This window comes from Symphalangus syndactylus, chromosome 1, assembly GCF_028878055.3.
Source record: "Symphalangus syndactylus isolate Jambi chromosome 1, NHGRI_mSymSyn1-v2.1_pri, whole genome shotgun sequence".
Classification (NCBI taxonomy): domain Eukaryota; kingdom Metazoa; phylum Chordata; class Mammalia; order Primates; family Hylobatidae; genus Symphalangus; species Symphalangus syndactylus.
This window is the reverse complement of record NC_072423.2, coordinates 109,281,737-109,294,486: the sequence shown is the minus strand read 5'-3', so window position 1 is coordinate 109,294,486 and position 12,750 is coordinate 109,281,737. Positions and strand designations below refer to the sequence as shown.

Here is a 12,750-nt window from a genome sequence, read left to right as displayed (position 1 = left end):
AAAGACCTCCTGAAGGAAGCACTAAACATGGAAAGGCACAACTGGTACCAGCCACTGCAAAAACATGCCAAATTGTAAAGACCATTGATGCTAAGAAGAAACTGCGTCAACTAACGAGCAAAATAACCAGCAAACATCATAATGACAGGATCAAATTCACACATAACAATATTAACCTTAAATGTAAATGGGCTAAATGCCCCAGTTAAAAGACACAGACTGGCAAATTGGATAAAGAGTCAAGACCCATCAGTGTGTTGTATTCAGGAGACCCATCTCATGTGCAGAGACACACAGAAGCTCAAAATAAAAGGGTGGAGGAAGATCTACCAAGCAAATGGAAAGCAAAAAAAAGCACAGGTTGCAATACTAGTCCCTGATAAAACAGACTTTAAACCATCAAAGATCAAAAGAGACAAGACCATTACACAATAGTAAAGGAATCAATTCAACAAGAAGAGCTAACTATGCTAAATATATATGCACCCAATACAGGAGCACCCAGATTCATAAAGCAAGTCCTTAGAGACCTACAAAGAGACTTAGACTCCCACACAATAATAATGGGAGACTTTAACACCCCACTGTCAAGATTAGACAGATCAAGACAGAAGATTAGCAAGGATATCCAGGACTTGAACTCAGCTCTGGACCAAGCAGACCTAATAGACATCTACAGAATTCTCCACCCCAAATCAATAGAATATACATTCTTCTCAGCACCACATTGCACTTATTCCAAAATTGACCACGTAGTTCGAAGTAAAGCACTCTTCAGCAAATGTAAAAGAACAGAAATCAAAACAAACTGTCTCTCAGACCACGGTGCAATCAAATTAGAACTCAGGATTAAACAACTCACTCAAAACCACACAACTACAAGGAAACTGAACAACCTGCTCCTGAATGACTACTGGGTAAGTAATGAAATGAAGGCAGAAATAAAGATGTTCTTTGAAACCGAAGAGAACAAAGACACAACGTACCAGAATATCTGGGACACATTTAAAGTAGTGTGTAGAGGGACATTTATAGCACTAAATGCCTACAAGAGAAAGCAGGAAATATCTAAAATCTACACCCTAACATCCCAATTAAAAGAAATAGAGAAGCAAGAGCAAACAAATTCAAAAGCTAGCAGAAGGCAAGAATAACTGAGATCAGAGCAGAACTAAAGGAGACAGAGACACAAAAAAATCAATGAATTCAGGAGCTGGTTTTTTGAAAAGAGCAGCAAAATAGATAGAATGCTAGCAAGACTAAGAAAGAAAAAAAGAGAGAAGAATCAAATAGACACAATAAAAAATGATAAAGGGGATATCACCACCGATCCCACGGAAATACAAACTACCATCAGAAAATAAACACCTCTATGCAAATAAACTAGAAAATCTAGAAGAAATAGATAAATTCCTGGACCCATACACCCTCCCAAGAATAAACTAGGAAGAAGGTGAATCCCTGAATAGACCAACAACAGGCTCTGAAATTGAGGCAATAATTAATAGCCTACCAACCAAAAAACGTCCAGGACCAGATGGATTCAGAGCCGAATTCTACCAGAGGTACAAAGAGGAGCTGATACCATTCCTTCTGAAACTATTCCAATCAATAGAAAAAGAGGAAATTCTCCCTAACTCATTTTATGAGGCCAGCATCATCCTGTTACCAAAGCCTGGCAGAGACACAACAAAAAAAGAGAATTTTAGACCAATATCCCTGATGAACATCGATGTGAAAATCCTCAATAATATACTGGTGAAAATCCTCAATAATATACTGGCAAACAGAATCCAACAGCATATCAAAAAGCTTATCCACCAAGATCAAGTTGGCTTCATCCCTGTGATGCAAGGCTGGTTCAACATACGCAAATCAATAAATGTAATTCATCACATAAACAGAACCAAAGACAAAAACCACATGATTATCTCAATAGATGCAGAAAAGACATTCAACAAAATTCAACAGCCCCTCATGCTAAAAACTCTCAATAAACTAGGTATTGATGGAACCTATCTCAAAATAATAAGAGCTATTTCTGACAAACCCACAGCCAATATCATGCTGAATGGGCAAACACTGGAAGCCTTCCCTTTGAAAACTGGCACAAGACAGGGATGCTGTCTCTCACCACTCCTATTCAACATAGTGTTGGAAGTTCTGGCCAGGGCAATCAGGCCAGAGAAAGAAATAAAGGGTATTCAATTAGGAAAAGACGAAGTCAAATTGTCCCTGTTTGCAGATGACATGATTGTATATTTAGACAACCCCATCATCTCAGCCCAAAATCTCCTTAAGCTGATAAGCAACTTCAGCAAAGTCTCAGGATACAAAATCAGTGTGCAAAAATCACAAGCATTCCTATGCACCAATAACAGACAAACTGAGAGCCATATCATGAGTGAACTCCCATTCACAATTGCTACAAAGAGAATAAAATACCTAGGAGTCCAACTTACAAGGGATGTGAAGGACCTCTTCAAGGAGAACTACAAACCACTGCTCAACAAATAAAAGAGGACACAAACAAATGGAAGAACATTCCATGCTCATGGGTTGGAAGAATCAATATCGTGAAAATGGCCATACTGCCCAAGGTAATTTATAGATTCAATGCCATCCCCATCAAGCTACCAATGACTTACTTCACAGAATTGGAAAAAACTAAAGTTCATATAGAACCAAAAACAAGCCCACATTGCCAAGACAATCCTAAGCAAAAAGAACAAAGCTGGAGGCATCATGCTACCTGACTTCAAACTATACTACAAGGCTGCAGTAACCAAAACAGCATGGTACTGGTACAAAAACCAAAATATAGACCAATGGAACTGAATAGAGCCCTCAGAAATAACACCACACATCTACAACCATCTGATCTTTGACAAACCTGACAGAAACAAGAAATGGGGAAAGGATTCCCTATTTAATAAATGGTGCTGGGAAAACTGGCTAGCCATATGTAGAAAGCTGAAACTGGATCCCTTCCTTACACTTTATACAAAAATTAATTCAAGATGGATTAAAGACTTAAATGTTAGACCTAAAATCATAAAAACCCTAGAAGAAAACCTAGGCAATACCATTCAGGACATAGGCATGGGCAAAGACTTCATGACTAAAACACCAAAAGTAATAGCAATAAAAGCCAAAATAGACAAATGGGATCTAATTAAACTAAAGAGATTCTGCACAGCAAAAGAAACTACCATCAGAGTGAACAGGCAACCTACAGAATGGGAGAAAATTTTTGTAAACTACCCATCTGACAAAGGGCTAATATCCAGAATCCACAAAGAACTTAAACAAATTTACAAGAAAAAATCAAACAACCCCATCAAAAAGTGGTTAAAGGATATGAACAGACACTTTTCAAAAGAAGACATTTAGGCAGCCAACAGACACATGAAAAAAATGCTCATCATCACTGGTCATCAGAGAAATGCAAATCAAAACCACAATGAGATACCATCTCATACCAGTTAGAATGGTGATCATTAAAAAGTCAGGAAACAACAGGTGCTGGAAAGGATGTGGAGAAATACGAACGCTTTTACACTGTTGGTGGGAGTGTAAACTAGTTCAACCATTGTGGAAGACAGTGTGGTGATTCCTCAAGGATCTAGAACTAGAAATACCATTTGACCCAGCCATCCCATTACTGGGTATATACCCAAAGGATTATAAATCTTGCTACTATAAAGACACATGCACATGTATGTTTATTGCGGCACTATTCACAATAGCAAAGATTTGGAACCAACCCAAATGTCCATCAATGACAGACTGGATGAAGAAAATGTGGCACATATACACCATGGAATACTATGCAGCCATAAAAAAGGATGAGTTCATGTCCTTTGTAGGGACATGGATGAAGCTGGAAACCACCATTCTCAGCAAACTATCACAAGGACAGAAAACCAAACACTGCATGTTCTCACTCATAGGTGGGAATTGAACAATAAGAACACGTGGACACAGGGCGGGGAACAGCACACACCAGGGCCTGGCATGGTGTAGGGGAATGGGGGAGGGATAACATTAGGAGAAATACCTAATGTTAAATGACGAGTTAATGGGTGCAGCATACCAACATGGCACATGTATACATACGTAACAAACCTACACGTTGTGCACGTGTACCCTGGAACTTAAAGTATAATAAAATTCAAACAAACAAAAAAACTTGACAAATGAGGTTCCAAAGGAAATTTTGGAAAACTTGCCAAATAAGTCTCATGTAAGGTTTTAGGTAAGACATTGATTCTTATGAGTGGATTTGTTGTCTTTTTTGGGGGTGGGGTACAGAGTCTCACTGTGTTGCCCAGGCTGGAGTGTAATGGTGCGATCTCGGCTCACTGCAACCTTCACGTCCTGGGTTCAAGCAATTCTCCTCCCCCAGCCTCCCAAGTAGCTGGGATTATAGGTGCACACCACCATGCCTGGCTAATTTTTTGTATTTTTAGTAGAGATTGTGTTTCACCATGTTGGCCAGGCTGGTCTTGAATTCCTGACCTCAGGTGATCCACCTGCCTCAGCCTCCCAAAGTGCTGAGATTACAGGCATAAGCCATCATGGCCCGCCATTTGTTGCTGTTTGTATAGGAAATTGAAGATACTTTCAAGTAGAAAGTCACTCTCCTACTAGACATGGTGGCACATACTTGTAGTCCCAGCCTCTTGGGAGGCTGAGGTGGTTAGAATCACTTGAGTCCAGGAATTGGAGACCAGCCTTGGCAACATAGTGGGACCCAATCTCAGAAGAGAAAGTCACTCTCTTTCAAAACTTTCAGGCTTTATTTCTGTCATTTCCCAAGATAGTATTGCTCAGGAATGGTCTCTAATCTTTTCCTCCACCCGTTCCTCCCTCTTTTTTTTCCCTCTCTTTTTTGGGCTTTTCTGTGTAACATCAGGAGTGGACTAAGCCTGAGCCCAGTGAGAGAAAAGCCACATGGAGAGAAGATGTGACAAATGGTCCAGGCTAGCTCTAAGGAGATGTCAGCTTTGTTTCTGGCTTAGCTCTGGCCCTATGGGGGCACCAACTTCTCACAGCATTTGATGAGTTCATGATCTTGCTGAGTTTTTTTTTTATCCACATGGGTACATGTGAGGAACACTTCTTACCCAAATTCTTAGTCTTAGCCCCTGTAGGGTATGGGGCTTGGGCTGGGTTTCTGTTACATTGATACCTGACCAGGGCCTCTAACTCCTGCCAAACCATCCTAGGAAGACACTGGGGAAACAGGCCAGATAGCACAGGTCTGGGGCCCATCTGGGAACTTGGAGGTCCACAGGGACCAACGGGCTGAACAAAGGGGCCTTTAAAAATCTAAGAGCAATGTGATTGAGGCGTCATGCAGACCAGCTCCAACAGCAGAGTGGTATAAAAGTGTTATTTTATGTGCCAATCTTCAGTCAGATGAGGAAGAACGTAACAGTCCAAGGGTTCTTTTTCCCCCTCCAGGCCCAAAGACGAAAGATGCAGACTTCAGAAAGCTTGTAGAGAGGGACTTTTCAATCAGTAGAAGCCTGGCTTTTGTACACACTGCTTTGGTGGCTGCTGCTTTTGTTGTTGTCATGACTGGAGGGGCACTTTGAGGGTTGGTCCAGGCTGGAGCTAGGAGGAACTCAATGAAAAGTAATGCAGGAGAGAGAGAGAGGTGTCTGTATTACTTATTGAGACTCAAGGTTTCAGAGAGAAAGTAAAGATGTTTAAAGTTGGAACAGACTATTTTTTAGGACCACCTAAACATGTGTCATTACATGGTCCTTTTTCTGTGGGTGAGTGGGGAAAATTATGCCCATCTCAACTGGAGAACTTTTCCTGCGTTATTGCATCTTGACAGCTTCCTGACTTCCCTTTAGGGACTAACTCCTAATGTAGATAGTCCAGGTTCTAGAGGAGCAAATATTGTCTCCCATGTCCAGAAAGTATTATTCCACCAACATCTGATTCTCCTTAGACTTTGACAGACTTTATCCCTCTGCCTCTTTTGCTGCAACTGAGTCCTGCCTTCTAGTCTCCTTTTGAATTGACCAGACCCTGCAGATTCTTCTGATCCTTCTCTGAGCATCAACTGATGGTGTAGAATGGGGCAGCCTAGAAAGGCTCTGTAGTCTTTGGAGAAAGGTAACAGTTCTTCTGCCAAACTCTTTTAGTGTCCTTGTCTTTCTCTTACAGGCAGCCAACTTTGAAGGGTGATGAAAAGCCTGTGGCCAGTGTTCGTCCTGTACAGTCCACTCCCATCCCCATGATGCCCCGGCATGTCCCACTGGGAGGCAGTGTAAGCTCTGCCTCCAGCACAAATCCATCCATGAACTTTCCGATCAACTACTTGCAGCGTGCAGGAGTCCTTGTGCAGAAGGTGGTCACCACGACAGGTGGGAACTCCTGGGTTCTGTGGCAGAGCTGCTGTCCCTTTTAAAATTACTTTGTTCATTTAGGAAGTATCTATTAAACACCTTTTGTATTTCTGGCCTTACTACACGTGGCACTCTTGGTAAAAAATAGGGAAGACAACAGTCCCTGGTCTTGAGGAATTTGGATTCTAGTGAAATATCTTAAGAATAACAACACGTAACTGGGTTTTCTTGGGTTTGGTGGGTGAGATAGACTCTGAGCACTGCAGGAATTGTGGAAATGTCACTGGAATACAGGGTTGGTCTCAGGTTCTTATAGAGGTGTGAATATGCTGAGCCCTGCCTGACCATAGAGCCATCTGGGCATAAAAGACAGCTGTCAACCTTTGTACATAATTAGAAGACCTGAATTGTCACTTGCGTCTACCTTTGTGAGTTTGATACAAATTGAGCATGATGGGCCAGTCAGCAGTGGTGGCAGGTAGCCAACCCATCCACTCCAGGAGCTGGTTCTGTGATTCAGTATGATTAGGAAGGAAAACATTTTGTGATCCTGTTTTTTATCTTGTTATTTAGCAATATTTATAATATATAAATTTATTATTATTATTTTTTTGGAGACAGAGTCTTGCTCTGTTGCTCAGGCTGGAGTGCACGATCTTGGCTCGCTGCACTCCCGGGCTCAAGCGATTCTCCTGCCTCAGCCTCCCGAGTTGCTGGGATTACAGGTGTGTGCCACTATGCCTGGTGAACTTTTTTGTATTTTAATAGAGATGGGGTTTCACCGTGTTGCCCAGGCTGGTTTCGAACTCCTGAGCTCAGGCAATCCACCCGCCTTGGCCTCCCAAAGTGCTGGGATTACAGGTGTGAGCCACTGCACCCGGCCAATGTATAAATTTTAATGAAAATATCTTAATTGATTTTTCTAAGTAAAAAATTTGAAACAAATGAAAAGAAAAAGAGAGCCCCTTATAATTCTATTATCTACTAATTCTTGAAAATACTGTTTCCCAGGTGTGGGGTAATGCCAGCAAGGAAGAAGATTAGGCCATTTTTGGAGCCTAAAGTGATGTGGTGCAGATACATGCAAACAGTTTGGGGAAGAGGAAAAAAATACATAGAAGCAACCATCTAAACTAAAACATTTTTCACACCAAAAACTATGAATTTCTGATTAAATCAAGGGAAATTGATTGCAACGATGACCAGCTCAGATTTCTGACAAGGTTCCTGTTTTCATAGTATTCTTTGTTTAGATAATTGTGAAAGATCCTGCTTGCTTCACCTTCCTTGGTTCTGGACCTCTGCCCCACCGAGAGGCTGTAGGGAAACCAATGAAGAACGGGGGTAGATGTGGGACTTTGCAATTTTTACCCCCTCCTTCAGTCAGGCCCCGTGCAATCTAAATTTAAGATCTGTGTTTTTCCTAGATATTGTTATTCCTGGACTCAACAGCTCCACAGATGTACAGGCAAGAATTAATGCTGGTGAGAGCATCCACATCATCCGTGGGACAAAAGGTAAGAGCCTGACCAAGGACCTGTTCCCTGCCTTTGGTTGAGAGTGCTGGGCTGGGAAGAAGAATAAATACATATGACTTGAGCTAGATGGGTCATAGGAATCATCCCATTAGGATGTCACATTCGGGAACTGAATGAGAAAATAGCATTTGTAGGAGCTTAGGGAAGTTGGGTTGAGCCCATAGGACATATTAGTCAGTGGTTTAAAAGAAGGAAATTAGGGTCCCTACATTTCTCTATCTTGCTGTCTTTTTTTTTTTTTTTTTTTTTTTTGGAGACGGAGTCTTGCTCTGTCGCCAGGCTGGAGTGCAGTGGTGCGATCTTGGCTCACTGCAATCTCCGCCTCCCAGGTTCAAGCAATTGTTCAGCCTCAGCCTCCCAAGTAGCTGGGACTACAGGCATGCGCCACCATGCCCAGCTAATTTTTGTACTTTTTTTTTGTAGTAGTAGAAACGGGGTTTCATTATGTTGGCCAGGATGGTCTCGATTTCTTGACCTCATGATCCGCCCACTTGGGCCTCCCAAAGTGCTGGGATTACAGGCGTGAGCCACTGTACCTGGCCCTTCTGTCATTTTTATGAGAATCTTGGGATGGGACAGGTAGACACAAGGAGACCAAAATTGGAGGGAAAGAGCGGTGGAATGGGTTATAAGCCTACATACATTCACCCACTTGCTTGGACCAGGGTGGGGGTCCCCCAATAGGATATGTATTATGTGGATGAATTACACATGGGTTGCATGATAGAATTTTTGCATATGGTAATTTAAAAAGTCCACATCTGCCTCTGTCCTCCTTACAGAGGGATATGAGATTGGTGGAATAAAAAAGCTGGACTAAACAGTGTTGAGACACAATCTAAGTCTGTATTTTTCCCCTCTTTTCTGCACCCACATCTTCTAACCAAGCCTGTTTTACGTATTAGCCTTTAAATAAGCCCCATGATTGTGTGAGGCTCTTTGAGACTTTTTGTTCAGTAAGGAGATTTTGCCCTAGCTTCTATTGGGTTAGAGTACCTTTGAGGTTAGGGAAAAAGTGCCATGAAATACCCAGACTCACAGAAAACACCATTCCCAGCCTCCTTACTGGATTCTTCCTAGTCTAGAACCCAGCCCCCTTTACTGCTGTCTTCCTAGTTTATAGCTGGGGTCACCAAACTCTGTGCCTGATGGGCCAAATCTAGCCTGCTACCTGTTATATCTGCAGGATAAGAATGGGTTTTACATTTTCAATTGGTTGAAAAAAAAATCAAAAGAGTAATATTTTGTGACATGTGAAATTATATGAATTTCACATTTCAGTGTCCATTAAGATTTATTGGAGTACAGTCATGCCAAGCTATTTTTGTGTTACAGCAGCAGAATTGAGGAGTTACAACAGAGACCTTATGGCTTATAAAGCTCTTATAAAAACCATCTGGCTCTTTTTCTTTTTTTTTTTGAGACAGAGTCTCGCTCTGTCGCCCAGGCTGGAGTACAGTGGCGTGATCTCGGCTCACTGCAAGCTCCACCTCCCGGGTTCACGCCATTCTCCTGCCTCAGCCTCCCGAGTAGCTGGGACTACAGGCGCCCACCACCACGCCCAGCTCATTTTTTATATTTTTAGTGGAGACGGGGGTTTCACCGTGTTAGCCAGGATGGTCTTGATCTCCTGACCTTGTGATCTGCCCGCCTTGGCCTCCCAAAATGCTGGGATTACAGGCATGAGCCACTGTGCCCGGCCGAAAAACGATCTGGCTCTTGTAAAAAAGTTTGCCAACTCCTGGCCTAAAGGCAGCACTGACATTCAAGGAAGTTGATCAAATGACATACCCAAGGCTGAAGAGAAGGTAGATTAGTGTGCCTTGTGGGAATAGAATGCAGGTCTTTATTGAATTATTCCTACTAGGGGAGAGAGGATATTGAAACAGTAAGGCTCCTTCCTCCCAGATCAAGAGGAGAACCTGGGCCAGAGTGCCTGGGAACATAGGATGCCAACTTACTCTCTTTTGTAGTACCTTATGTACTTCTCCATTGCATTGAACCCTTCCTGATATTTTCTGGTGTAAGTCTCTGTTCAGTCTCTGTCTCCCTCTCTAGAGACTAAGCTCCATGAGACAGGGCCTTTTTCTGCCTTGTGCATTCTAGTGTCTAGAACAGTGCCTGGCACATGGTAGTCATGTAATCAATGTTTGTGAAATAAATGAATAATTAAGAGTCCATAGCTCAGTCAACCCACTCCTTATTTCAGGGGTCTTGGGAGATGGTATACCTAATTATATAGCTATTTACAAGCCCATGGTGCATAGCCTGGAGTTTCCCAGGGTTGGCCGTATTGTATGTCTGCTTCTAACTGTCCTCTTCGTGTCTATTCTTAGGGACGTACATCCGTACCAGTGATGGACGGATCTTTGCTGTCCGGGCAACTGGCAAACCAAAGGTTCCTGAAGATCGTCGGATGGCTGCCTCAGGTGTGATGGCTTTTACTTTCCATTTTACTTTTCAAACAACATTTGTTTGCTTTGTTTTGGTTAGGTATTAACTTATTATGTGAATAGATAATATGTACATGGTTCGCAATTCGGAATGTACAAAAAGAGGTAAAGTGAAAAGTAAGGTTTTTTTTGTTTGTTTATTTGTTTGTTTTGAGACAGAGTCTTGCTCTGTCGCCCAGGCTGGAGTGCAGTGGCTCGATCTTGGCTCACTGCAAGCTCTGCCTCCTGGGTTCATGCCATTCTCCTGCCTCAGACTCCCGAGTGGCTGAGACTACAGGCGCCCGCCACCACGCCTGGCTAATTTTTTTTTTTTTGTATTTTTAGTAGAGACGGGGTTTCACCGTGTTAGCCAGGATGGTCTTGATCTCCTGACCTCGTGATCTACCTGCCTCAGCCTCCCAAAATGCTGGGATTACAGGCGTGAGCCACCATGCCCAGCCTTTTTGTTTTTTTTGTTTTTTTTTTTTGAGATGGAGTCTGGCTCTGTTGCCCAGGCTGGAGTGCAATGGTGCAATCTCGGCTCACTGCAACCTCCGCCTCCCTGGTTCAAGTGATTCTCCCGCGTCAGCCTCCTGAGTAGCTGAGATTACAGGAGTGTGCCATCACACCCAGCTAACTTTTGTATTTTTAGTAGAGATGGGGTTTCACCATGTTGATCAGGCTGGTCTCGAACTCCTGACCTCGGGATCCGTCCACCTTGGCCTCCCAAAGTGCTGGGATTACAGGCTTGAGCCACCACGCTGGGCTGTAAGTTTTTCCTCCACTGTGGTCGCAGCCATCCATTGCTCCTCCTCATTTTTTTTTTTTTTTTTTTTTTTTTTGAGGCAGAGTCTCGTTCTGTCATCCAGGCTGGAGTGCAGTAGTGCAATCTCAGCTCACTGCAACCTCCGCCTCCCGGGTTCAAACGATTCTTCTGACTCAGCCTCCCGATTAGCTGGGATTACAGGTGCGTGCCACCACGCCCAGCTAATTTTTGCATTTTTCATAGAGATGGGGTTTCATCATGTTGTCCAGGCTGGTCTCGAACTCCTGACCTCAAGTGATCCACTCACCTTGGTCTTCCAAAGTGCTGGTATTACAGGTGTGAGCCACCATGCCCAGCCAATTTTCTTTGTATTTTTAAAACAAATGCTAACATACACTATTTACTCCTTTTTTCACTCGCCAGTAATAGTTTATTCCTTATCATTTCTTCTAGATATGTCTTCTTGAAGGTTTGCACAGGATGAGCTATAACACAATGTATTAATTAGTTCCCTGTCAATATACATTTTGATTATTTTACTCCACCATTACTGACAGTGCTTTTTCACAGAGGTGGTTATATCTATAGGATATGTTCCTTAAAGTGGGATTGCCAGGTCAAAGGGTATATGTGTGGCACATGAACAGTGTTAAGAACTCTTGCCAAGTTCCCTTCAGTGGGAATGGTTCTCATTTATCCTCCCACCCCTGAGCTAGAATGCTAGAGGGCTGGAATGCTCTTGTTCCCTGCTTTGTATTATGGAAATTTCAAATTTTCATACATACAGAAAAGTTGAAAAATAGCACCATGAGCACCCATATACCCTGCACCTAGATTTAATGATTGTTAGTTTTCATAAACCTTCTTCTTTCTCTCCGTCCCTTTCTATTATTTGAGTCATTCATAAGTCGAAGATATCATGTCATGTTTTTCATCATGTCATTTTATCTCTAAGTACTTCAACATGCATCTGCTAAGATTAAAGATATTCTGTTCCTAGCCACAATATCATTATTACACTAAAGAAAGCTAACAATTCCATAAAATTACCTAGTATTCCAAAATTGAGATTTCCCATTTGTCCCAGTTGTCTTTCATAACTGTGGATTTTGTTTTGTTTTCAAATCAGAATGAACTGCTTTTTAGCTTGATTTTCCTCTTTCCCCCACATTGATCACTGACTGTCTCTTACTGCCAGAAAAAGTTTGACTAGTTTTAAGAATGATCTCTTAGTGTTTCTTTTTTTTTTTTTTTTTTTTGAGACGGAGTCTCGCTCTGTCGCCCAGGCTGGAGTGCAGTGGCGCAATCTCGGCTCACTGCAAGCTCCGCCTCCCGGGTTCACGCCATTCTCCTGCCTCAGCCTCTCCGAGTAGCTGGGACTACAGGCGCCCGCCACCACGCCCGGCTAATTTTTTCTGTATTTTTTTAGTAGAGACGGGGTTTCACCGTGGTCTCGATCTCCTGACCTCGTGATCCGCCCGCCTCGGCCTCCCAAAGTGCTGGGATTACAAGCATGAGCCACCGCGCCCGGCCCTCTTAATGTTTCATATCCCTTATCTCATAGGATTCATTTTGGTATAGTTTTACAGTTTGGGGAACTAGGGTACAGAAAAGTTACATGCCTTGTCATAGATAGACTTATTTCT

At 42.6% G+C, this 12,750-nt stretch overlaps 1 protein-coding gene across 10 annotated transcripts in view; it reads left to right on the top strand.

Annotated features, from left to right (window-relative positions):
- Positions 1-12,750, top strand: part of RAD54L2 (RAD54 like 2) — a 138,580-nt gene that overhangs the window by 119,484 nt on the left and 6,346 nt on the right. For all 10 annotated transcript variants that reach the window (XR_010122568.1, XM_055275453.2, XM_055275483.2 and 7 more), the window contains 3 exons: positions 6,187-6,386; positions 7,796-7,885; positions 10,243-10,335. Coding sequence is in view for 9 of the 10 variants with exons in the window: in XM_055275453.2 (XP_055131428.2) it covers positions 6,187-6,386; positions 7,796-7,885; positions 10,243-10,335 (383 nt within the window). In the remaining variant the exon portion in view is untranslated. The remainder of the gene's footprint in view (positions 1-6,186; positions 6,387-7,795; positions 7,886-10,242; positions 10,336-12,750) is intronic.